This window comes from Prionailurus bengalensis, chromosome B1 (assembly GCF_016509475.1).
Source record: "Prionailurus bengalensis isolate Pbe53 chromosome B1, Fcat_Pben_1.1_paternal_pri, whole genome shotgun sequence".
NCBI lineage: Eukaryota > Metazoa > Chordata > Mammalia > Carnivora > Felidae > Prionailurus > Prionailurus bengalensis.
This window is the reverse complement of record NC_057344.1, coordinates 97,316,078-97,343,950: the sequence shown is the minus strand read 5'-3', so window position 1 is coordinate 97,343,950 and position 27,873 is coordinate 97,316,078. Positions and strand designations below refer to the sequence as shown.

General features: G+C 36.4%; 1 protein-coding gene across 1 annotated transcript; it reads left to right on the top strand.

The window, feature by feature from the left end:
* Positions 1–113: 113 nt before the first annotated feature.
* Positions 114–27,873, top strand: SLC25A31 (solute carrier family 25 member 31). Its single transcript, XM_043568851.1, has 6 exons — positions 114–527; positions 8,932–9,059; positions 17,830–17,947; positions 20,763–20,917; positions 22,410–22,535; positions 26,968–27,873. Exons 1-6 carry the CDS (start codon positions 284–286, stop codon positions 27,163–27,165), a joined length of 969 nt encoding a protein of 322 aa, XP_043424786.1. The 5' UTR covers positions 114–283; the 3' UTR covers positions 27,166–27,873.

The window sequence follows — 27,873 nt, the reverse complement described above, 5'->3', positions numbered from 1 at the left end:
CGGGCAGCAAGGAAAACCCAGCCCCGGGTTTGTCAAAGGAAGCGCTCAGCGCTGAGGAGACACGTGTTGGGAGTCACGTGGCTGGTGCCAGAAGGCGGGAGGCGGTTGGAGGCGCCTGCGCAGCTCTGCGAACTACCGCAGGCCCTGGCGCGCCGATCTCGCGGCAACCTGAGCGTCGCTTTCCCGCCAGGACAAAGCTGAAGCGGTTTTAGACTTCCCTTCGTAGATTCTCTCAGGCTTTTTTCCTTGTGCTGCTGCCCATTTTTACCGCCGTCCTCCCACCATGCAGCGTGAACCTCCGAAGGGGAGGCAGGGGAAGAAGTCGGAAAAGCGGCTCTTTGACCCCGTGTCCTTCGGGAAGGACCTACTGGCCGGCGGGGTCGCAGCGGCTGTGTCCAAGACAGCCGTGGCGCCCATTGAGCGGGTGAAGCTGCTGCTGCAGGTGCAGGCGTCGTCCCGACAGATCAGCGCCGAGTCTCAGTACAAAGGCATGGTGGATTGCCTGGTGCGGATTCCCCGCGAGCAGGGTGCGTACCAGAGGCCACCGTGCCAACCTTTCCCGGTCTGGGTCAGCTTGCTAGAAAAGGGGAGAGGGGCGGCAGTGGGTGACTGCACCACAGATGTGCCTGTCCGTGATGCGTTTGTTTCTATACCGTTGACAGTTCAGTTTCTTAGCCAACCTAAGAGGCTCCCCTTTCCAGAGCCAGGAAGGCCTGTAACGTGACCAGTCCTGGGTAGGAGAGGCCACCACATTCTCTTTTTTCGCTTAAGTTTCTCCTTCACATAGGGATTTACACCTTGCTGTAGTTGTGCCTGGGTCAGAAGGAAAATGGTTGACCTCTCAGGATTGAGGGAGATGCCATTAGGCATGTTAACAGGCGCTTTAAGTTGCTTAAATTTTTGTTGAAATAATATTCTTAGAAGTACTCCAAATATGGTAGTGTAGGAGCCTCCCAATACTCTGCTACCTATTGAGTGAAAAGAGGTTCTGTTCATTCTTCAGAACTACTGAAGACCAGGGCTGAAACTAAAGAGGCATTCACCCGTGCACAAATTGGAGGAGGGTACCCCAAAACTCAGTAAAGACAAATGATATTTTAGTGCAGTATTTTAAAAAATCAAAGTTAATTTGAAAAATCCAAAGTGAGCAAAATATCAAAATTTTAAATAAAGACGAGAATAACATTACCAGTTTTTCTTTTTGTATCAGCCCTGCCCTAATTAAAATTATGATTTTTTTTTCATTGTAAAGGTTTTTTTCCAGTGATACCGAAATGATTTCAAGGGATAAATAAAGCGTTTTGTTAACCATTAAATACCCTTCTGTTGCAGAATTGCTCTTAAGTTAGCTAAGTAGATTAGAGGATAAATTTATCAAAAATCTTCTATAAATCACCCATGTAGTTGTATTCAGTTGAAAACTCAACAAGAACTTTAAAAAGGCAATAGGCCTGTTTATTGTGTAGCCTGAACAAGGAGTGGCTTCAACTCCAGGGTCTGCCCTTTCTTCTACTCCTAAGTCTATGCCAGGTTACTCTCCCATGAGAAAACCATTCTCTCCCCAGAGATGTAGTTACAACTCCTCTAGGCCTGTTGGGTGTGGTATTTAGGGTGGAGTGTAACTGTTTTTTGTTTCTGTTTTTTTGTTTTTTGGGGTTTTTTGGTGTGTAACTCTTAAGGCATCATCTAAGCTGTAAATTTAGGATACTCACCTGGAGAGCTGAGCTCAGATCTTTCATAGTGCTTCACATTTCTTCCACTCCCATTTGTAAGCTTCCCGTTTCTCCCAAGGTTTTTACAGGAAAGGTAGGAACCTATCTCCACTTGGTTTATATTCTAAGACTTCTTCACAGAAGTAGGGGACTCTTTATTATTAGCTAATCTGCTTTAAATATTTAGTCAGGTAAAGTTAAATATTCTAGTCAGGTTGTGCTGATCAGTGCTAATTTATTTTATATTTTAACTGTTTTAAAGAATATTTAAACCTAAACATATTCAATATGGGTCTTGTAAATTGAGATCATTCTAAATAGTATTCTAGTGCTTGCTTTCTTTACCCTCCAATGAGATGATCATAAGCAGAACTTTAAGATGTTTTATGTTCTTATAAACAAGGCCTTGTTATGAATACACACTCCATGGTATATCCTATGCTAAGAGACTAGTAATTCACAACAGGGATAATATTGCCATCTAGGGGCATTTTTACAAACTTGGAGGGAATTCTTTGTTTAGCACAAAGATAGAAGGGTATAATACATGATTGCAATGATATAAAAGGCAAAATCCAGGGATGCTAAACATTCTTTTTGAGGGGCGCCTGGGTGGCGCAGTCGGTTAAGCGTCCGACTTCAGCCAGGTCACGATCTCGCGGTCTGTGAGTTCGAGCCCCGCGTCAGGCTCTGGGCTGATGGCTCAGAGCCTGGAGCCTGTTTCCGATTCTGTGTCTCCCTCTCTCTCTGCCCCTCCCCCGTTCATGCTCTGTCTCTCTCTGTCCCAAAAATAAATAAACGTTTAAAAAAAAAAAATTGTTGAATAAGTCACAGTCTTTGACTTCTATTTCTAGATCCTAAAGGAAGTAATGTTAAATATTTATTCTATATAGAGGACTTGAGCCTGGTAAGGTTGAGAATCACTAGGGTAGATCATTCTGGAATTTTACTGGGCAATGAAGTTCTGAAATTGTTATTTTCTGGAATTTACCTCCTGTCCCTTTTTTGAAAGTCAAGGCACATCCTCATCTCAAATGCTCTGAGGTTTCTCTTGTGTTTCATGTTTCCTCTCATTTTACTGATAATTTTTCCTTTCTTTAGGCAACATGAAATGAACTTGAGAGACATGAACCCATAAGGCACAAGTAGATGGTCTCTCACTATCTTCTTACTTATCTCTGCTTTCTTTCTACACCAAGGATAGATCTCTTCATTTTAAATCTCTGGACTTAGCTTTCAACATCTCTTTGGGTATCTTTCATACACCCTATAAGCTTTCCTTGGCTTGTAAAAGCTTCTGGATTTATCTTGACTGATGCTGTTCTTAAAGATTTACTCTATGCTTTAGTTGTTTGTGGGACCTTCAAACTTTGTATGCATACTCTTATTTAGTACTGTTTAAACCTTTATTACATGAAAAATTCATGATATAGAAAATTAGAAAATATGAAGAATCAAAAAGTAAAACAACTCACCACTGAAATCCCCACAGGTAACATTTTGGTGTCTGTGCTATAATTTTTCACTGGGCACAATAGGCATATATGTAAGAATATTTTAAAGTAATTGTTTTTTAAAAAATAATTGTTTTATTTCATATATGGTAAACAAATATTTTAAAGATCTGATCTAGGCAGCTCATTTTTAAGCATCTACCAGATCTCTCTTTCCTCTTTTAGGAGTTTCTGGCTATGAGGTTTTTTATATCTTGAAGACAGTGGTTTGGGATAAGGAAAGAAAATACTAGACATCATTTTAAATAAAATGGGAAAGTAAACATAAACATTACTAATATTTGGTATATGAATTGGCACTGGTATCTATGCTTGGGCCAAATGTCAGTTAGAAATCCTAAGACACTAAGGCATTCTGAAAAAAAGAAAATGAATTGCATACTAAAGAGGGGCTGACAGGCACCCTTTCTCAATTATTATGTAATAAACATAGTTTATGTTTGCTCAGTTGGATTTATAGAGACAAGAAGACTGTTTGAATATTTGAAAGTATCAAGAAGACTATTTGAAATATATATTCATGTACACTATTCTTTAACATTTTTAAAAATATTTTATTTTATTTTATTCTTAAGAATGAACCTCACCTCAAGGGTGCTTTGAGATAATAGCAAATAATGGTGTGAAAACATCATGATTAGCAAGATATCTAAATATATTGTTTAATTGTTCAAATGAATGCTAAGTTATTCTCTAATATCTCCTATCTAGAAGTTTTCTCCAACTGCCCTATGTAAATAGCCCTTCCTCAATCTCTATGTCCACATATTATTTTTGTTCTTAAAGCCACTTGACATATTTATCTGTTCATAGTCTGTCTCCCTGGTCTGTCTCCCTTAAAATATAAGCTCCATAAACCCAAGAAATTTGGTCCTTAGTGCTATCCCTAGCAGGTCCACTATGTACTAGGTACCAAATAAAAGGTTTTTAAATGAAGAATCTTTACATCCTTTAATTTCTATTTTGGGTATTTTTACAAATGTGCATAGCAAAGTAGTATAGTAGAAAATATATATAATCTTTTTAATGTGTACATATTTGAGAGTCAGCCTTACATAGTTTTTACTGATAGGCGTATTGTCAAAACATGTAGTAGCACACCAGTATAGAATATATATACCCAAACATGTTTAGTATTATCATGGCTTGGCTAATAAGTTGACCAGTAACTTTTTCTCATTTTCCCATCAGGTCTATATTTTAATTCTTTTGTTTGTTTCAAGTATTTACTTAAATTCCAGTTTATTAACATGCAGTGTAATATTAGTTTCAGGTGTAGAATTACATACACTACCCAGTGTTCATCACAGCAAGGGCCCTCCTTAATACCCAACTCCCATTTAACCCATCCCCCCACCATGTCTAGCTTTTTCTCGATAGTTGAATCTGTTTTATGGTTTGCCTCTCCTTCTCTTTTCCCCCAAGTTCATTTGTTTGTTCCATTTTAATTCTTTTATTTAAATGTGTTTTTTTAATGTTTATTTATTTTGAGAGAGATTGACAGAGTGTGAGCAGAAGAGGGGCAGAGAGAGAGGGAGACACAGAATCTGAAACAGGCTCCAGGCTCTGAGCGATCAGCACAGAGCCTGATGCAGGGCTTGAACTCACAAACTGTGAGATCATGACCTGAACCGAAGTCAGGTGCCCCTGTTCCATTTTAATTCTTAATTATTTTCTCAGAATTAAGTTCATGATGGTTTTTTCTCAGCCTTAAATTTTTTTTTAAACATTTATTTATTTTGAGACAGAGAGAGACAGAGCATGAATGGGGGAGGGTCAGAGAGAGAGGGAGACACAGAATCTGAAACAGGCTCCAGGCTCTGAGCTGTCAGCACAGAGCCTCGCACGGGGCTGGAACTCACAGACCGCGAGATCATGACCTGAGCTGAAGTCAGCCGCTTAACTGACTGAGCCACCCAGGTGCCCCTCTCAGCCTTAAATTTTGAAGAAATTATTTTTTTCTTAGCAATTAAGTCAAAAACTTAGATATTTTGTTATTAGCAAAGAAAGATACCACAATCACTATGTTTTTCCCTACCAATTTTGTGATTATATCTTAGGAAATTGCCCTTTTATTCTGTATGACTAGAGAGTATCAAAATACTCCTACATTTGCATCATCCTTTTCTCTTGTTTTTTTCTGACCAAAAATACTGGTTTTTATCTAGAATGGATTATCTGACCAAAAAATGCTATTTTTATCCAGAATGGATTTTTATAGAGAGGCAGTAGAAATTTAATAGATCTAGGTTTGGAGTTGGATTCTGGAATCAAGTCCCAGCCTTTTCCTCACCTTGTGACCTTCAGCAGTTTTTATTTAACCTATCTCAGCCTCAATCACCCCAGTTATATACTGGGTATAATAATAGTACCTACCTGATATGATAGTTGTGAGAGTTAAACAAAATCATGCCTGTAAAATATTCAACCATGTGTCTGTTGCAATTAGTGCTCAATAAGTTTTAACTCTTTAATCAGTATGTATACTTCCCTAAGTTTACAAGCATGTATTCCTGGTATTCATTTATAAATGAGTGTCTTTGATATAAACTTGCATTATACATAGAGTAGGTTTTTGTAATCTTTCTGAGGAAACTTACGTAGGTACCTAGTGTACTATAGATGAATAAACCCTGAAACCTAGCCCCCAGAAATAACATTCCTATAGAAAATGCATTAAGAATTTCACTTCGAGGTTTCCCTTTGCACTCTTAGCAGGGACACTGAAGTTCCTAAAAGCATGGTACCACAGTGAAATGCAAAGAAAGGAATAAGAATAAAGTTTTTAAGGGTGATCTATGGAAAAAGATTAAAACAGGAGTTCTTAACCTGACACTGTAGCTTCAAGGAATCCATGAGTTCTGTGAAATATATGCAAAAGCATTTTATGTATGTGAGATTATATTTTTTTTTCAGATATAACCCGTTAAGAGCTGCCACTTTTCCTGGTATACTTCTAGGGATTTATTTGTTTCTAGATTTTCATTGAGACATTGGCCTGTGTTTTGATGAATTTTCTAGGTTTTTTTCATGCAAATGCAATTTTGCTAAAAAGGATGCATTCCTTTTTTTAAAAATTTAAATCCAAATTAGTTAACATATAGTGTAATAATTTCAGGAATGGAATTTAGTGATTCATCACTTACATATAACACCCAGTGCTCATCCCAACAAGTGTCCTCCTTAATGACCCTCATCCCTTTAGCCCTTCCCCCCCACCCAGCACCCTGCCAGCAACCCTGTTTGTTCTCTATCATTAAGAGACTCTATGGTTTGTCTCCCTCTCTGTTTTTGTATTATTTTTGCTTCCCTTTCCTTATGTTCATCTGTTTTGTATCTTAAATTCCACATGAGTGAAATCATGATATTTGTCTTTCTCTGACCTATTTTGCTTAGCATAATACATTCTAGTTCCATCCACATTATTGCAAATGGCAAGATTTCATTCTTTTTGATTGCCAAATAATACTCCATTGTATCTCTATACCACATCTTCTTTATCCATTCATCAGTTGGTGGACATTTGGGCTCTGTCCATACTTTGACAATTGTTGATAGTGCTGCTGTAAACATTGGGGTGCATGTGCTCCATCGAATCAGCACTCCTGTATCCTTTGGATAAATACCTAGTAGTGCAGTTCCTGGGTCGTAGGGTAGTTCTGTTTTTAATTGTTTTAGGAACCTCCATACTGTTTTCCAGAGTGGCTGTACCAGTTTGCATTCCTACCAGCAGTGCAAAAGGGTTCCTAAAAAGAATATATTCTTCAGCCAACTGTAACAAACCTTTTTAATCATAAATCCAGTGCTATGTTATGTTCTCATGTTAATTTCCAGATGTCTTTCCAAAATCTTCCATTTATATACAATTCATTAGCCAAAGTTACAATCCTTTATACTGCTCTTAAATATGACACTGTTTTATGAGGTATTAATTCAGACTATAATCATAATTATAGAATTATGACTAATAACTTATAATCTAAAACCCATAATATTTCAGTACCATTCAGGTGGGTCAACCATTTCCTAAATTTTTTTTTTTAATGTTTATTTATTTTTGACAGAGAGACAGTGCATGAGTGGGGGAGGGGCAGAGAGAGAGGGAAACACAGAATCTGAAGCAGGCTCCAGGCTCTGAGCTGTCAGCCCAGAGCCCGACACGGGGCTCAAACCCACACACTGTGAGATCATGACCTGAGCCGAAGTCGGACGCTCAACCAACTGAGCCACTCAGGCGCCCATGGGTCAACCATTTTCAAAATGACTATTAATATTTAAGGACCATGTATAAAATGGAAATTCTAATATCTTTGGATATATGACACTTTTTCTAAACTCAGTTTTTTTTTTTTAAACAAATAATTTTTTTTTTCAATTTAAATCCCGGAGAGAGAAGGAGAGAGAGAGAGAATCCCAACCAGGTTCCGCACTATCAGTACAGAGCCCAGTGCAGTGCTCTACCTCACGAACTGTGAGATCATGACCTGAGCCGAAATCAAGAGATGCTTAACCGACTGAGTCACTAGGCGCCCCCTTAGTTTTTAAACTTTTAAAGCTTCACTTTGTGCATGTATAAAATGGGTACTGTAGGAGAGTCTATATCATAAGCATAATGTGGTGATTAAATGAAATATACAGCCTTTGTCCTGTGCCAGCACATACTAAGGAATGCATACTTAGGAAGCACTCAGTACCATTACATGTTAAATGTCCTAGTAGAGACTGAATCAATTGTGAATACTCAGATTATTTCTTAGCTATTAAATATGTTTCTTAATTATCTTTGTGTAATTGCTTTATATGCAGTTTGGGACTCACCAAGATTCTTTTTTTTCCCCCACAAAGCAGACTTTCTTATTTAGCAAATAAATATAACTTTCAGTTTCTGAACATCAGCCCAGTCAAGAGAGATTATTTTCATTTGAATCTTTATCTTTAGAAGACTGATTCTGGGTATTCTCCAAGTTTGGACTAGAGGTATCCTATTCAAAGTAGCAGGATCAAACCATTGGACAATTTGTAATCTAGTAGACACAACTATGGCTACTTAAGAGATAGCCTATTGTATTCTAGATCAGTTCTGGATTTTAAAGGTAGTTGCGAATTATAGGGGTAACACAATGACTGAATTTTAAGGATTGGTCAATCCATGGAGATTTGAAGTGGGAAGATTATTGGCCTGGAAAGTTTCCTCTAACCTCTCCATCAGGCCTCTGGAGACTGCCTTGAATTGTAAATTGATCCCTTTTCTGGCTAGGTTCCAGAACATAAAGGTGAGGATACTTTAGACTCTTAACAGCTTTCTCATTCTCATATGCATGTATACAAACCAATTCTGTTCTAATAATAGGAATTGTATGTCATGATTTGGAAATGAGGCTAAGGGTTACTAGCTTCTCTGACAAATACTGGTGAGCTCTGTTTTTCTACTAGGAGAAAGCCCTGTATTCAACTGATAATACTTTCCATAGGTTTTGGGGTATTTAAGGCTTTTTATTGGGAATTAACAAAATTGGAATGGGGCACATGGAGTTAACACTGCCTGTTTTCTTCAGTGGATTCATACATAAACTTAATTTTTTCTCATGAGAAAGAGTATAAATTTTAGATATTTCAAATAACTAAGTTTGTTAAAACTATGGGAATTTTTAAATAATACAAGTTTATATTTAGTATGTTTTTTGTTTGTTTTTGTTTTTTGGTAGGTTTCTTCAGTTATTGGCGTGGCAATTTGGCAAATGTTATCCGGTATTTTCCAACACAAGCTCTAAACTTTGCTTTTAAGGACAAATACAAACAACTTTTCATGTCTGGAGTTAATAAAGAAAAACAGGTAAGTACATTTTTTTAGGTTTATTTATTTATTTTTGAGAGAAAGCGTGTGCACAAGAGTGTGAACAGGGAAGGGTAGAGGGAGAGAATCCCAAGTGGGCTTTGCACTGGAGCCTGATGCTGGGCTTAATGTCACAGACCTTGAGATCATGACCTGAGCCAAAATCAAGAGTAAGATGCTTAGCCAGCTGAGCTACCCAGGCGCCCCGTAAGTACATTTTAATATCTATCATTTTCTAAGAAATAGTTGCATTTGTCTTAACCTGTGATATTTTACTTGGGGAGGAGGTGCTAAAGTGGTAGAAGAAATAGTAATTAAGACATAGTAACTTTTAACATATCGATATGTATTATGTTATAGAAACTATATTTGAGAAACATAGAATTATATTTTTTACAAGTTTCTCTAAATCTCTTAACACGATTTTAATAACTAAAGGATCTTTTGTCCCAAGATAATACTTGTCTGAATAAGTGTTAATTTTAATATAACTTACATGGTATAATCACTGTTCTACTGCATTAGGAAAGTTCAGCAAAAAAAAGTAGTCAACAGGGGTTCCTGGGTGGCTCAGTTAGTTGAGCATCCAACTCTTGATTTTTGGGTCACGTCGTGATCCCAGGGTCCTGGGATCAAACCCCACATCAGGCTCTGCACTGAGCATGGAGCCTGCCTAAGGTTCTCTCTCTTTCTCCCTCTGCCCCTCTCCCCAGCTTGCATGCATGTGTGCCCTCTCCCTTTATCTCTCTCCCTCTAATAAAAGGGGTGCCTGAGTGGCTCAGTCAGTTAAGCATATGACTTTAGCTCAGATCATGATCTCTCAGTTTATGAGTTCAAGCCCCGTGTCAGGCTCTGTGCTGATAGCTTGGATCCTGGAGCCTGCTTCAGATTCTGTGTCTCCCTCTCTCTCTCTGCCCTTCCCCCATTCACAATCCATCTGTCTCTCTCTAACTCTCTCAAACAATGAATAAACATTAAAAAAATTTTTTAAAGCAGTGGACAGGTATGTATTCCTACATATCTGAGGTATTTAATTTCTTAAAGAAGTACATTGTTTCTTTTTTCTTTTTTATGACTAAGTCTCTAGTTGAGATTAAAATGCATAGGAAGAAAATCAAACAAAAACAGGAAGCAATAAATTGAAGGTAGAAAATTCTTTTTTTTTTCTTTTAGTTTTTGGTTTTTTGGGTTTTTTTGAGAGAGCACATGAAATCTTGAGCTGGGGAGGGGTAGAGTAAGAAGGAGAGAGAGAATTTTAAGCAGGCTCCATGCCTAGTGCAGAACCCGATGCAGTGCTTGCTCTCACAACCGTGAGATCATGACCTGAGCTGAAATCAAGTGTCAGACGCTTACCGACTAAGCAACTTAGGCACCCTCCCCCTTTGTTTTTTGAATTGAAAAAGTGCTTTTTCTTTTCAAGGTAATCACTCCCTTGGTTATAAAATTTCAGTTTTAAAATTGCCTATTCATATGAGCTATATGTCATTTGTTTTGGTTTCTATTTGTTTTGTTGCCTCTGTATACACTAAACCACCTACATTACTCTTAAGGTCTCCCTTTTAAATACCTTACAAAGTCTTCCCCTTGCCCTTATACAGTCTATCTTTGCCTTCATCCTTTCTCTTTTTCTTTTTCCCCCAACCAGCCAAAGCCAACCAACCAATCTAGCTGTCCTAGCAGATTCTTTTTATTTTTATTTATCTATCTATCTATCTATCTATCTATCTATCTATCTATTTATTTAGAGAGTAGGAGAAAGGGGCAGGGGGGAGAGGGAGAATCTTAAAATTTTTTTAATGTTTATTTATTTTTGAGAGAAAGGGAGACAGAGACAGAGCACAAGTTTGAGACTCGGAGTCTCAGAATCTGAAACAGGCTCCAGGCTCTGAGCTGTCAGCACAGAGCCTGACGTGGGGCTCAAATCCACAAATGGTGATATCATGACTTGAGCTGAAGTTAGATGCTTAATCTACTGAGCCACCTAGGCGCCCTCTAGTGGGTTCTTTGTAAAAGCAACTGTTTGTGGAATATTTGTTTGTTGCTGTCTTCTTTAATTTCCTTGTATATCCTTTATTCCCCTTTTTTCACAGTCTATATTTCATTAAGAAATGTTTACGGAGTACTTTGCACCATCTAATATGTAGTGGGAAATATAAAGGTAATGAAGAAAATTCTTTAGACTTAGAATGTCTGGATTTGGATCCTAGCACTGTGTTATTTAGCTTTGTGGGTTTTTGAAAGTCACGTCTCTGATCCTTATTTTCCTCATCTAAAACTTGGACATAATAATACCTCCCTCATAGTTGGTGAAGTTTAGATGACATTACTTATAAAGTGCTTATTATCATAGTACTGTGCTTGATGATAGGCACTCAGAAAAATATCCCTGTCTTTCTTAGCTGATAGCTATAATAATTAGAACTTTTCTTGACTCAGAACCTGTATCAGAGGTCCCCAAGATCACCTTCACTTTTAGTGATTAACTAGGACTCAGAGAACACAGAAAAGCTATTATGCTCATGAGTTGGTTGTTTTGTTTTGTTTTGTTTTTTTACAGCAAAAAGGATATAGTTAAAATCAACAAAGGGAAAAGGCAGATAGAGTCTGGGAGAAACCAGATGCAAGCTTTTAGTGGTCTTCTCCTAGTAGAGTCACATGGACAGCACTTAATTCTCCCAGTAGCAATGTGTGACAATACACATGATGTGTCATCAAATAGGATTGCTCACTTGAGCATTGGAGTCCAGGATTTTTTGGAGAGATCAGTTGCATAGGCAAGGAATGTGAGTGTCCTTAACTACTCAGACTCTAGCCACTACTCCCTAACCCAAGAGATCAAATTCATATAAGTTAGCCCAGTGTTCCAAGCATACAAAACAGGTGTTCACCATAAATTCACATATTAGCATAAACTGTCTGGTGTGGCCCAAAGCCTAAGGCTTTCTTTCATACAAAGAAACTAATCAGAATTTTCTAAGGGCTTAGATGTTATCTTGAAGAAACTGGTCAAGGATGGGTCCTGAAGATCTCAGCATATAAATGGTTTGGGCAGTGCAGGCCTGCTGAGTTAAGTCTTTACTGAACACTTCCCACCCCACCTCCCCCAAAAGATAATTTCTGTAAGACTAAGCCAAATGGAGAATTTAACTCCTGAGTTAACCAGAATATTTGTTACTAACATCTATTCCTAGCAGTATAAATAACATCTCATTACAAGTTTTAAAGTTAACTTTGATCTTTGCTAAGTATTTATAATAAATTTCAAATTATTAGAAAGTAAGAACATCTTTAGTATTTCTATAAAGACATCCTATCTTATTTATAATGTAAAGGTATTCAGTCACACGTAAGAATGTAATATGTATTATTTACTAAATTTGGATATTAATGACCCTTTTACTTCTGACTTTGGACATCAAAATTTTATTTCATCTTTGTCCACCCCTCTAAAGTGAAGAAGAATAATTAAAATAGAAAAATCAGTATTTTTGGTTTTTCTACATGGTTTTAAAAGAAGTAGGGAAGATAGAAAAAACAAATATAGTATATGAGTTTAAAAGTGATTTTTGTGGGACGCCTGGGTGGCTCACTTGGTTGAGTGTCTTGACTTTGGCTCATGGCTTGTGGGCTCGATCCCCTTGTCAGGCTCTGCGCTGACAGCTCAGAGCCTGGAGCCTGCTTCAGATTCTGTGTCTCCCTCTCTCTCTCTGCCCCTCCCCCACTCGTTCTCTCTCTCTCTCTCTCTCTCTCTCTCTCTCTCTCTGTCTCTCTGTCTCTCTCTTTCTCTCTCTCTCTTTCAAAAATAAATAAACGTTAAAGTGATCGATCTACCACAATGAGATAGCACTACACACCTATCAGAATGACTAAAATAGTGACAACCCCAGATGTTGGTGAAGATGTAGAGAAGCTAGATAATTCCTATATTGCTGGTGGGAATGTAAATGATAACTGCCACTCTAGAAAAGAGAACAATAGTTTCTTACAAACTGAACATGTGCTTATCATACGTCCCAGCAGTTATACCCTTGGGCATTATCCCAGAAAATAAAAACTTACATTCACACAAAAACTAGCATGCACATGTTCACAGAAGCTTATTTCATAATAGATCAAAATCTAGAATTAACCCAGATGTCCTTCAACAGGTGAATAGTTAAAACTATGGTACATCACACCATGGAATACTTCTCAGCAATAAAGAGAAACAAACTGTTGATAAAACATATATTGTATGATCCCACTTAGGTATCTAGAATAGGCAAATTAAATTCGTAGATAAGAAATAGAATTAAGGGGCCAGGAGGAAAGAAAATGGGGAGTTTTATCTAATGGGTACAGAGTTTCTATTTTGGGATGATGAAGTTCTAGAAGTAGAGAGTAGAAATATTTTTATGATATTGTGAATGTACTTAGTGTCACTGAATTATACTCTTAAAAATAGCTAAAATGGTAAATTTTATGTTACATATATTTTACAACAAATTTTTAAAAAAGAGTAAGCTTTTGATACATGCAGGAACTTTGGATGAAAGAAAACAATCTTGAGTTATTTGTTCTGTGATTCCATTTATATAAAATTCTTGAAATATCAAAATCATTGAGATGGAAAACATATTAGTGGTTGCCAGGATTGAGGTAGGAACTGTTGACTGGTGATGGTCACAGGAAACTGGATATGTGATAACACTGAATAAAACTAAGTACACACACAAATGAATGCATGCAAAATGGGTGGAATCTGAATAAGGTCTAAGTTTTTATCAATGTTGATTTCCTCTACTGTAGTTATGCTGAAAACTACCATTGGGGGAAATTAGTTAGAGAGTTTACAGATTCTCTCTGTATTATTTCTTAGGGTTCATGTGAATCTGCTATTGTTTTAAAATAAAAATTTTTTTAAAAATAACCATTGTGGGGAGCTATGCACCTATATTGAGCTCAGCTCTATATTGTTTCATTGAATGTTCCCCTCACCTTTTGAGGTATTTTTATCCTAACTGTACAGGTAAGGAAAGCAAGACTCAGAGCTGAGAGCACTTGACCAAGTCATTTGTTCAGGTCTTCCTCACTCCCAAATTCAGATTCTTCAATTGAACTCTACTCCTCTCTGAGCTAAGGTGACTAGACTTGGTGAACCTTAGCTGAACCTGGGTACAGAATGTTTCTCTGCCCCCTTTTAGCAGCTTCCAGCACAACCGTCAACAGGGAAGATTAGAACTTCTCCCAGCTTTCCTTCATGCCCAGACAAGCTCTGTTAGAAAGAACTTTGGTCCCAGGGCATTTGTTCTTCAGTGCATCATTGAGTCTGGTCACACAATATCTATTTGTCAACAGTTGAAAATAAACAAGATTGGGGCACTGGGGTGGCTCAGTCAGTTGAGCATCCAACTCTTGATTTTGGTCATGATCTCAAGGCTCATTAGTTCAAGCCCCACACTGGGCTCTGCCCTGACAGCACAGAGTCTACTTGGAATTCTCTCTCTCTCTCTCTCTCCCTCTCTCTTTCCTCCCCTACTTGTGCTATCTCTCTCTCGAAATAAAAAAAATAAATAAACTTGAGAGAGAGAAAAGAAACAAGATTATTTTCCTCCAGAACCCTCAGATTATTTCATCTTCTTGTCTATCCCTGATTCCTCTCCTTGCCCTCTCCTTTTACAATATAGTAATATCTGAATTTATTAATTTATAATAACTGAAACCCTAATTTAAATCAATAAATTACCTCCTCTGGGTCTATTTTATTTTCAAGCTTAACTAGCTTAATCTATCCCTCGATAGATTTTGTTACACGAACACTTGCAGGATTATCATTCAACATAGATACTTCTTTTCTCCTCCTTGCTTCTTTCATTCTTCCCTCCTTCTCTCTTTCTTTCTTCCATCAGAAGGTTGGCCACACTATTTATCCATGTTGTGTCTGTCTGTGTCATTTTTTCAAAGGCCCCACTTCCACTGTCAGAAGTATCATGGTATGGATAATAAATTATACGATCATCCACCCAGAAACACATCAGTCTGCCTTCCTAAGATCCATGCATGTTTGACAAATACTTTAAACCACTAACAGTGTGTTTATACATAGGTGATTTTTATTGGAAGAGGATCTATAACTTGAAACAGTCTCAAAAAAGACAAAAAAAAAGAGCTATTTAATAACTTTTCCATTTTTGTCCTTACTGCTAACTGGCATGGAACTGTAAAGTCACATTCCCAAGAAATAGACTCTGGCCCTGTTCATCTTTTTCTACCAGATTACAGATTATCTTCTAGATTATAGATTAGCTACCTTGGGGTCAAATGCAATCTCCTGATCTAACTGTCTCTGGGTGATTAGGAAACAGGGCTACCCATACAAAACTTAGTAAGTTTTGCTGCAAAGGAGCCATAGGGGTCTGAGGATAGTATGTGGCATTCCTAGTACCTCATTAAACAAATATTTATTGAATATATTACTATTATTCTGGGTAAGGTCCTATGACTTGTATTGTGAAATAAACAGGTAAATTCAGAATCCTGGCATCAGGGCACCTGGGTGGCTCAGTTGGGTGAGACTCAGACTCTTGATCTCGGTTCAGGTCATGATCTCATGGTTCCTAGGTTCAACCCCCACATCGGACTATGTGCGGGGAGGGGATTCTCTCCCTCTCCTTCTGTCTCTGCCCTGCCCCATGGATGTGCACATACACACTCTCTCAAAATAAATGAATAAACATTAAAAAAAATTCTGGCCACAAAAAAATACAAACAACCAAAATGTCCATAAACTGAAGAATGGATAAATAAAATGTAAATCCATATACTGGAATATTATTTGTCAATAAAAAAGAATGAAGTGCTAATACTTGCTACCACATGGAAGAACCTTGAAAAACATTATGTTAAATGAAAGAAGCCAGTCATGAAAGACTATCTACTGTGTTATTCTTTGTGTAGGAAGTATCTATAATAGACAGATCTATAGAGACAGAGAGGGGCTTAATGGTTACCTAGGACCCAGGGAGATGGGTTGGATGTGGAGTGACTGCTAATGGGTATAGCATTTGGGGTGATGAAAATGTTCTAAAGCTGCTGATGGTTGCACAGTTCTGAATGAATATACATACTATCAATCCATTGAATTGTATGGTGAATTTATATTGGTAAATTGTATTATATTTTAATAAAGCTGTTAAATAATAATCCTGACTTCAAGAAATTTATAGTCTGTAGGAGGTAAGATGAGTACAAATACTTACAAATAGAAGAAAGTGATTGTAAATACTATTTAAGTGAGAATCTGGAACATGTTGACATATTTTACATATTGGTCATAGGATTCACCTTTAATTCTCTGAGAGCTGAAGTATATGGAGAGAGAGAGATGATTACATACAGTTTTGAATGGGTTTGGAGATCAGAAGTTTCATGGAAGAAGTTGAATTTGAATTAGAGTATAAATCAATAACTTTTGTATTTAAAAAAATAGGAAAAAAATGATGGGAAGGTCCTTCTAGGCCAAGAGTTCCAAAGCTGTCTGAGACTTAAAACTATTGTTAGAAATAAAAGCCAGAGAATAAAGCAAAAAACTGAACCTGACTAGAATAGTATTCATTTTAATGTATTTTAAATGGTTACAGTGGCCTTGGACCCTAGGTTTTCTATAACCACTCCAATTCAAATATTCTTTTCTTCTCCAGTAAGCTCTAGATGTTAAAAAGAAGTTTACTGGACCTAAGCAGGGCACATTTTAAATGTTTATCAAAAAGAACCTCAATAGCTTAGGGCACCTGAGTGGCTCAGTGATCAAGTCATGATCTCACAGTTCATGAGTTTGGGCTTTGTGTTGGGCTCTGTGCTGATAGCATGGAGCCTGCTTGGGATTCTCTTTCTCCCTCTCTCTGACCCTCCCCCGCTTGCATATGCATGCCCATGTACTTTCTCTCCAAATAAGTAAACTTTAAAAAAAAGAACCTCAATAGCCCAAGTGAACCAGATCAGTAAGGCCTAACTTACATGCCACTCAACTATATTATAATTGATTTCTGCCAGTTTTCATGTCAGCAGTTGAACATAATATATTTTTGAGCTGTTAACTTTTGAGCTGTTTAATATCAACTAAAATTACAAAGTGAAATTGTGGCATTATAAAGTATTATTGCCCCCCCCAATACCAAAAAAGAATATAACTAAAGCCTCCATAGGTACCTGACATTTTAGCCATAGCTAACACTAATATTTATTTATTCATTGATTCATTGATTGATTCATTCATTCATGTATGTATGTTCGAGCACCTGTGTGAGCAGGGGAGAAGGGCAGAGGGGGAGATTGAGAAAATCATAAGCAGGCTCAATGCTCAGCGCAGAGCCCAACATAGGGCTCAATCCCCCAACCCTGGAATCATGTGAGCCGAAATCAAGCATCAGGTGCTCAACAAAGTCAATCACCCAGGTGCCCCCTAATACTGTTATTGACAAAAAATTTATATAGTCTAAAGAGATAATTATCTTATGTGGCCTCTTGTTAATTTGGACTACTTTTGCTGGAGGCCATTAAAATATCTTGGAATTTCTGTGTATCAGCATTTAAACTTTATCTCCCAGACTACCTGGAAAGAAACAGGCTTTGTAAACATGAAGGGAAATATTTTGCACAATATGATATGCATTATCATAGATGTTTACTTTATAAAAGCATTTTGAAAATCTGACTTTTTAACCTTCATAAAAGTAAAAATTTTAAACAGATTCTATAGTTTAATAACCACTTTTTAATTAATATGTTTCAGTTCTGGAGGTGGTTTTTGGCAAACCTGGCCTCTGGTGGAGCTGCTGGAGCAACATCCTTATGTGTAGTTTATCCATTAGACTTTGCCCGAACCCGATTAGGTGCTGATATTGGAAAAGGTATAGAATTTTCAAAAATACTACTCTTCCTTATTTGCGTTTTGAGTGAAGTATTATTTATTGTAGAGTTATACTATAGCAACGTGAAATACATTCTAAAAATCTTATCTCAACCAAATGGTAGAATAATAGGGCCTAAAGATTACTACTTTTTTCTTTTCCCTCAAAAGAAGGAAGGGGAAGGCCATTACTGCAGTAACAAAAGAGCAGATATGAAGATGGCTCATAACTTCCAGTTTTTTCCTAGAGAGCCACCTCTTAGATCCCTCCCTGAATTTATTCCTGTTTCAACTATGGCTCCTCTCTAGGTTACATGTACAGTTCTAATCCCAGAGATTCCCTTTGCCTCTGTCCTTATTCGTCATACCTTCCTCTGTTTTTGTTACACTCTTATTTTGGTAGATTATATTCTTACATAGTCTCCTGAGCTTTTTGAGCAGATAGGAGATATATTGGGATCTTGAATGTCTAAAAATATCTCTGTTTTTACCCTTTTACTTAATATTTGACCATATTTACAATTCTAGGTTAAAGTCACTTTCTTGGGGCACCTGGGTGGCTGAGTTGGTTAAGTGTCCGACTTCAGCTCATGATCTCGTGGTTTGTGGGTTCAAGCCCTGTGTCGGGTTCTGTGCTGACAGCTCAGAGCCTGGAGCCCGCTTCAGATTCTGTGTCCCCCTCTCTCTCTCTGCCCCTCCCCTGCTAGTGCTCTGTCTCAAAAATTTATTTATTTACTTACTTAATGTTTATTTACATTAAAAAAATTAAAAAAAATAAAAATAAAGTCACTTTCACAATTTTGAAAACATTTCTCTGGACTGTTGTTTCTAATATTGCTCTTAAGAAACCAATCTCTTAACTGCCGATCCTTTTGTATGTGACTTTTCTTTTTAATTACCTTTTGTCCCTAATGATCTTGACATTTCACAATGATACATCTTTGTGCGAGGCTTTTTTCTGCAGTTGTGGAAGAACTGGCACCAGTAGGGGCTATCAATTGGCCCCATTCAGTCTGGAGCCTTGTGTTCAGTTCTGAGGATGGCAGAGGAGTAAGGCACTTGGCTTCTTGGGGGTGAGGTTTTGAGCATTCATATGTTACATTGATTTCACCTCAAGAGCAATACTCTAATTTCTAAGTCTTTCTGAGGTTATTGGGGTAAAACAGCTTGCTTTTCTCTCTGCAAGAAAGTAAGTTTCAACTTTTTCTGCTCTACTGAGTGAGTTACCACTCTTCCATCTCCTTTCCATCTTGCTGATATTTGTGGATTTCATTCTGTGTCATGTACTGTTCTTGCCTATATACCTTTAAACCTGTTTTATTCTTTTATTACCATTTTAGTAGAATTTCTCAAAGCAAGAGATTCATTTGACAAATACTTATTGAGTACCTCTGTGATCAAGGCCCTGCCTCAGATAATGAGATTAGAGACACACATATAGATACCCCACATAAAACATGGAGCTCATGGTACATGGCCCATGTACCTCATGGTCAAGGGGAAAACACAAGTAAAAAAAAAAAAATGAATAAATGACTAAAATATACTGTCATTTAGCAATAAACAACATGAAAAAATGTTGAGGGAGCAGGGAGTGACATCAGTTTTAGATAAGTGATCAGAGAAAATGTCTCAGAAGGGGTAGCAGTTTGAATAAAGATGAAAATATGAGTTCCAACTATCATGTTTAACTGGCAGTCCAAATTTTCTTGTTATTGCTAAGAAAGTGAAAAAAAAACTCTCTTATTTTTAGTTAAGTTCTGTAATATTTTTCTCTCAAAATTGGGAGAATTTAGTTTATTTTGAAAGATTATATTCTAGGGGCGCCTGGGTGGCGCAGTCAGTTAAGCGTCCGACTTCAGCCAGGTCACGATCTCGCGGTCCGTGAGTTCGAGCCCCGCGTCGGGCTCTGGGCTGATGGCTCGGAGCCTGGAGCCTGTTTCCGATTCTGTGTCTCCCTCTCTCTCTGCCCCTCCCCCGTTCATGCTCTGTCTCTCTCTGTCCCAAAAATAAATAAATAAATAAATAAATAAATAAATAAATAAATAAATAAAAGTTGAAAAGATTATATTCTATATACAATTACTTTAAAATATTGTAAAGGAGTTCTAGGTGAAGGGAAAATAAAAATGAAACCAGCAAACACTAGAAAAATATGATAATTCATCTAAACTATTAATCCTTAAAATTGCTAGTTCTTGGCTTTGTCTTTTTGCTGTGTCTGTCTTTCTGCTTTTCAACTTAAGTAAGTTGTGGAGTATTTTTATTTTATTTTTCTGAACCCTAGTTAGTAGCTTCTGGTAATTTTGTTGAAATGTTTTAGGCAAGTCAAATTGGTTGAAATATATTGCTTTTATTTGCTTTTTTTTTTTTTAAGTTTATTTATTTTGAGAGAGAGAGTGTGTGTGTGAGAAGGGGAGGGAGAGAGAGAGAGAGAAAGAGAAAGAGAAAGAGGGAATCCCAGGCAGGTTCCAAGCTGTCAGCACAGAGTCTAATGTGGGGCTGGATCCTATGAACTGTGAGATTATGACCTGAACTGAAATCAAGAGCCCAATGCTTAACTAACTGAGCCACCCAGGCACCCCTAGATTGCTTTTATAAGAGATTAATATTTTCAGTTAAAATATTTTAAGATACTATTTGAAATTTTAATTCTCTGTAAACAAATGAGAGGATTTTCATTTGTGTCCTTTTTTATTAGAAAGATTTCTAAATGGCAGTTTCAGATCATTTAAGTCTGTAAGATTAATTTCTTTGATTAAAGTGTTTATCTGATATGTAACATTGCTAATACATTTTAAATGGTTTTATTTTAGGTCCTGAAGAGCGGCAATTCAAGGGTTTAGGTGACTGTATTATAAAAATAGCAAAATTGGATGGAATTGTTGGTTTGTACCAAGGGTTTGGTGTTTCAGTTCAGGGCATCATTGTGTACCGAGCCTCCTATTTTGGAGCATATGACACCGTTAAGGTAATTTGAGGTTTTAGCTGCTGTATATTAAATACCTGGTTTGTTTCTTTTTATTGTTTTAATGAGTAGTTTGTTCAGCAGATATGTTTACTTTTAATTATGGAAATGAAAATAAATGATGAAATAAGAGACATTATAGAATTTTGTTTAATCATGACTTTGCCATAACCTTATTAAATTATAACTTGATTATGGATCTCACTTTACATATAAAGCATAAACCCAAACATTAAGTTTTTGTGCTGTTTGCAACTGAACAACTCACTGTATATTGTGTTACAAATAGAAAACATGCTAATTAGGCTTACATCATAATCAAATCTTTAGCATATAGAAAGACACCTTCTAACAGGTTTTCTGATTTTACATTCACTTGATTATCACTTATCGTAAAGTAGGAAAGAGGAAGATTGTAATTATAGCTACCATTTTTTGAGTTACTACTTAGTTCTAGGAACTTTGTTAAGTGTTTTCTTGCAATTTCCTAGGGTAGCTTTTAATATCCCCATATTGAAGATAAACAATCTAGAAATCATTAAGTAATTTATGTTAAGTGGAAAAATCCCATGTTCTCAGTCACTTCCAAAAGGAAGCAATGAAATTAATATCAGTATTACTTACTAAATAAGATGAAGACTTCAGAGAAATTTTGTTTTACATATTGTTTCTGCTTTCCCTCATTAGTATAAATATAATTGTTGAAGGTCATTTTTTTTTTTAAGTTTCTTTTGAGAGCGAGCAAGTGTGAGTTAGGGAGGGGCAGAGAGGGAGAGAGAGAATCCCAAGCAGGCTTAGCACTGTCAACATGGAGCCCAGAGCCTGACTCAGGGCTCCACTTCATGAATCATGAGATGGTGACCTGAGGCAAAGTCAAGAGTCATGACGCTTAACCGACTGAACCACCCAGCAGTTCTGAAGGTCATTTTTATTGTGGTCTGGACATTACTTTTAGTTTGGTGTGTATTTTTTAGACAGATTAAATTAATGGAAATTAACATGCTTTTATGTATGTTTATTTAGTAATGGAAAATTTTATGTGTGTTCTTCCTCTGCTTTTCTCTATCATCACCTGTAGTAGTTGTGAAATGTAGGAGTGTTTCTTCACTAGCTTAGAGTTTTAAAGCTGCTTATCAAATACTGTTGATGATAATATCAGGCATTCTTTAATTTTTAACTCTGTGAGGAAGAGCCATGGAAGAACTTTTTTGGTCACTGGCTGCTATCTCTCCTAGTGTTTGCCATTAATAACAAATCTCTGATAATAGCAAGTATGCTTTTTTCTTTCAGGTATGCTTTTAAAGTGAAGCCATGTACAGCATACTTCTTTCTTATTGATCTCCTAATATTAATCTTTCCACATTAAATCAAACTGTGTTTTGTTGCATTTAAAGTATAATTGAACCCTCTCTCATTATAGGAGTTACTCTTTGACTTAAGAATTTAAGGTATTTTGGAAATTTAGATGGTTACTTGACATGTTTTTCATTTCTAGGGCTTATTACCAAAACCAAAGGAAACCCCGTTTCTTGTCTCCTTTTTCATTGCTCAAGTTGTGACCACTTGCTCTGGAATTCTCTCTTATCCCTTTGACACAGTTAGAAGACGCATGATGATGCAGGTATTATATTATTATTTGTGAGCCTAATTGAATTTTCTAATATCTTTGATATTCAAATATAAACTTACTCAAATTTTAGAGAAATTGTGGCCGACAGGCAGGATGTCTGTTTTATTTACTAAAAATAAATGTATGATGTGTTCTTGTATCCTTTCTTATCTCCAAACAAACTTCATCCAGCAAAAGTTTCTTCCTCTTTTGTTATCAAAATAGAAATTCTTTCCACTCCTATAACATATCTGAAAGGTGGAGGGGGATGGCAGGGATTGGAGGAGGATGGCACGGATTGGATGAGTATGTCTATCTTAAATGAATATTAGGTTAAGTGCAGTAAGCCCTGTCACAAGCCATTGACATGTTATTATTTGTTGTAGTATATTTTAATAAAGGAAATAATTTTTAACTCTGAGGATGAAAACTTGTTTTAATGATCTATGTTCTAAATATAAATCTCCAAATCAAAATTTTGGTACATCCAGCTTATTGATGTTACTTGCTACATTCATTTGTTTAGCAAATATTTGAGTGCCTAATCTATGCTACGTTATGGTGACACAAAATAAGGTAGAATCTGCTTCCAAATTAATAGCATAGTATTAAATGCATACAGTTAATGGTATAAATTGAATGTGCATAGGTTCCAGGAATGCAACAGAGGGATGGATATCTAAATATTTAAAGTGATCAGATGTGACCCCTTGGAGAGCTAAATGTCTGTAAATAGATTTTTTTTCTCTAGATAGTGAGAGAACATTCTAAACAGAGGAGGGGAAACATATGTAGAGGTATGGCTTGAGAAGTAGTTCAGTATACCTAGATGATAGGTTTCATGAGGGCAGTTAAAAATAATGAGCCAGAAAGCTAGAATAGTAATAGAGTGCTTATTGTGTCCCAGATACTGTCCTAAGCATTTTGCACTTTAACTCATTTAATTGACAGAACAATGCCATGAGGTGTAGTTACTATCATTATCTTCATTTTATGTCTACAAATCCTTTAGGCCACCTGAAAAGGTAAAGCACACCTATTATTACTTCACTCACAGACTATTTTTAGTTACTCCTGTGTTTCCTCTTGATCTATATCTAGCTGTAGTTTAATACATTGAAAAACTTTTTTAAATGGAAAGTTAATTTGCATATAGACTATGGATTAGGTAAATAGTACTGTATCAATGTTATATTTTCTGATTTTGATAACTGTACTTTGGATATGCAAGAAAATATTCTTATTCTTAGAAAATACACATAGAAGTGTTTGAAGGTAAGGGACATGATAATCTGCCACTTACTCTCACAATAATTCAGAAAAAAATTGTGGGTGTATGGAGTTTTAAAGCTTTTTTTTTTTTAATTTTTATTTATTTTTTGAAACAGAAAGAGGAGGCCGTGGAGGGGCATGGAAAGATGGAGACAGAGGATCCAAAGCAGGCTCTGCACTGACGGCAGAGAGCCCAATGTGGGGTTTGAACTCATGAACCATGAGATCATGACCTGAGCCATATTTGGACGCTTAACCAACCGAGCCACCCAGGCACCCCTAGAGGTTTTAGGTATATGTGTGTGTATTGCTAGAACTGCCATAACAAAGTACTAGAGACTGGGTAGCTTAAATGATAGAAATTTATTTTCTCACAGTTCTGGAGGCTAGAAGTCTGAATCAAAGAGTCCAGCAGGGCTGATTTCTTCTGATGACCTTTCTCCTTGGTTTATAGATGGCTGTCTTTTTCCTTGTGTCTTCCTATGGTCTTTTTTCTGTTTCTCTTCTGATAAGGATGGGCAAATTGGATTAGGCCCTACCCTAATAAGCTCATTTAATCTTAATTACCTTTATAAAGATTCCATATCCAAGTTTAGTCACATTCTGAGGTACTGAGGATTAGGACTTCAGTATATTAATTTTGTGGGGACACAGCGCAGCCCATAATAGTACTCTTTAATTTTTGTATTTTCATTTATATTCTACAACTTTGTTAAACCCTATTACAAATACTAGTCTATATCTACACTCTGAAGTTGTATTTTTTTAAACGTAGGTGTATATCTGTGAATAATACTGTGTTTCTTCCCCTTATCAATTCTTGCACTTTAAAAAAATTTTTTTTGATGTTTATTTATTTATTTTGAGAGAGAGAGAGAGACAGAATCCCAAGCAGCCTCCATGCCACCAGCACAGAGCCTGATGCAGGGCTCCATCCCACAAATCGTGAGATCATGACTTGAGCAGAAACCAAGAGTTAGCCACTTAACCAGCTGAGCCACCCAGGTGTCCCAATTCTTGCACTTTTTATTTCCTTTTCTTGCCTTTCTGCACTGGCTGAGACTTCTGTTTTAGTGTTATACTAAAGAAGTAATAACTGTCAACCTTTTTTGCTAATCTTATGCCTTTATTGAATTCTTCAGTGTTACATAAATTAATGTTAGCTGGGGGAACCTGCGTGGCTCAATCAGTTCAGCATCTGACTTTGGCTCAGGTTCGTGAATTTGAGCCCCACATCAGGCTCTCTACTCTTAGTACAGAGCCTGCTTCGGATCCTTTGTCTTCCTCTCTCTCTGCCCCTCCCCCATTCATGTACGTGTGAATGCCCTCTCTCTCTCTCAGAAATAAACATTTAAAAAATAAATAAATCTGTTTAAAATTTTTAAAAATGTTACCTGTGGGATTTTGTAGTTATCCTTTATCATATTATGGCTGTTCATTTCTGTTTTGGGTTGTAGTAGTTTTTAATCATGAGTGGTGGTCATGTTTTTCTATATCTATTAAGATGATTTCATTTTTTATATGTTAACCTATTATATTACATTAATCTGTTTTCCAGAGCTAAACAAATCTTTTTTTTTTTTTTATTTTTTTTTTTTCAACGTTTATTTATTTTTTTGGGACAGAGAGAGACAGAGCATGAATGGGGGAGGGGCAGAGAGAGAGGGAGACACAGAATCGGAAACAGGCTCCAGGCTCTGAGCCATCAGCCCAGAGCCTGATGCGGGGCTCGAACTCACGGACCGCGAGATCGTGACCTGGCTGAAGTCGGACGCTTAACCGACTGCGCCACCCAGGCGCCCCCAGAGCTAAACAAATCTTATGTGCCTGGGATAAACCCAGCTTGGTCATTATGTATTATATTTCTAGCTGGGTTTGATTTGCTAGTTTTTGTTTAGGAGTTTTGCATTTTTTCAGTGATTTGGTCTTGTAATTTTTCCTTCCTGTACTGTCCTAGTCTAATTTTGGTACCAGGGTTATGCAGGCCTCATAAAACATGTGGAGTCTTCCACTTGTTCTCTTCTCTAGAATAACTTCTGTAAGATTGGAATTAAATGTTCATTGAATATTTAGTAGGGATCACATTTGAAGCCATCTGGACACATGGTTTTCTCTAAGAGAGGATGTTCAGCAACTAATTGGATTACTTTAATGAATTTCATGTATTATTCCAATGTTTTATTTTTTATTCTGTTGGTAAATTATGCTTTTTTAGGAGTTTGTCTATTTCTTCTGAGTTTTCAATTATCATGAAGTTGTTTGTAATATCATCTTGCTTTTTCTTAATCTCTGGACCATCTGCAGTGATGTTACATTTGATGTTTCTAAGAAATTTAGAGACTTTCTTGTTTTTCCTCAAATAGTGTTTCTAGAAGTTTTTCAGTAAAATATTTCAAGTAAATATCTTTGACTTTGTATACTTTCTGTTATATTTATTTCCTATTTCCTTTATTTATGTGGGCTGTGTTCTTATTTCTACTTTCTCTAGGTTTATTTTCTAAAAATGTTTAGATTGTTCATTAATTTTCAGCCTTTCCTTTCTGATATTTCAAAGTCATTAATTTCCTTATAAGTTACTACCCAAGCTTAATTTTAGTTAAGGAGTTTGGTAGTTATTATGAGGCTTTAAATATTTTCTCAGATGTGTTTTTCTTAATAGCCAAACATTTGATATTTTTCTAGTTATCTTTTTTTGCTATCGATTTCTCACTTAATTGCAAAGTAGTGAGAGGGTAAATCATAGTATGTGATGTCATCTTTTGAACTTTGTGAAGCCTAACATATGGTCAGTTTTCAAGATGAGAATTCTCCAACCACTGGGTACAGTATTCAGTATATGCCCATTGACTCAACATACTCAATACAGTGTTAATTTAATCTATCCTTAGTGCTGAAAAAAATATGTCTTCAAATGAAAGATATTGGGGCACCTGGGTGGCTTGGTTGAGCAGCTGACTTTGGCTCAGGTCATGATCTCACAGTTCTTGGGTTCGAGCCCCACATCTGGCTCTGTGCTGACAGCTCACAGCCTGGAGCCTGCTTCCATTCTGTGTCTCCCTCTCTCTCTGCCTCTCCCCTGCTTGCTCTGTCTCTCTCTAACATAAACATTAAAAAAATTTTTTTAAAGATGAAAGATATTAAAATGACAAATTATTTGTCTTTCTTTACATAGAGTGGTGAGGCTGAACGGCAATATAAAGGAACTTTAGACTGCTTTGTGAAGATATACCAACATGAAGGAATCAATGCATTTTTTCGTGGTGCCTTCTCCAATATCCTTCGTGGTACAGGGGGTGCTTTGGTGTTAGTACTATATGATAAAATTAAAGAACTCCTTAATATTGATATTGGAGGTAGTTCATCAGATTAAATTAAGAAATGCATATATTTAAGTTGTTAAACATACAAATTATATAGCTGCCATTTGTATACAATTTGATAGTGTGTTATTACTGTCAGTATTTTTTAGAGTACTAATTCTACAATAAAGCATATGCTTTTTCAAGGGTTTTAAATACTAAAAATCAGATAAATGTGGGTTTCCTTCCTACCTACTTAGACTCAAACTCAATGTGACATTTTACTTATAAGTAGTATGTTATTTCAGTGTTTAAAATTCTTTTCTTTTATGATGAAAAATTAAAAAGTGTAATGCTAAAATCTAAGATATGCAAGTTTATTCTTTTTAAATGCTATTCTCTTAATATAACTGTCTTCCCATTTAAAATCATATGATATATTTAGTATTTCTTAAAAGCTTCTCAGGAGATGTCATCATATTTATGGGTATAAGTAAACTTTCTTCTACAACATCTCTATTAAGACAGCTCAGGTATTGTGTATATTTATGTTATCATATAGCTGTTATAAGTATACTTTCTAGATCTGATCATAAAAAATTGATGACTTTATGACTCTATAAACATGTAGTTGTAAAAGAAAAGATATAAAATGGCATGTCTGCTTTTGTCTTTAAATAAAATCTGGCTAATGTGAATATATCTTGGAACAAAATATATACTCTTGAAAATTAGTTTGTGTACTCTGTATTGATAATAAAGAAAGTTTAAAACTGTTA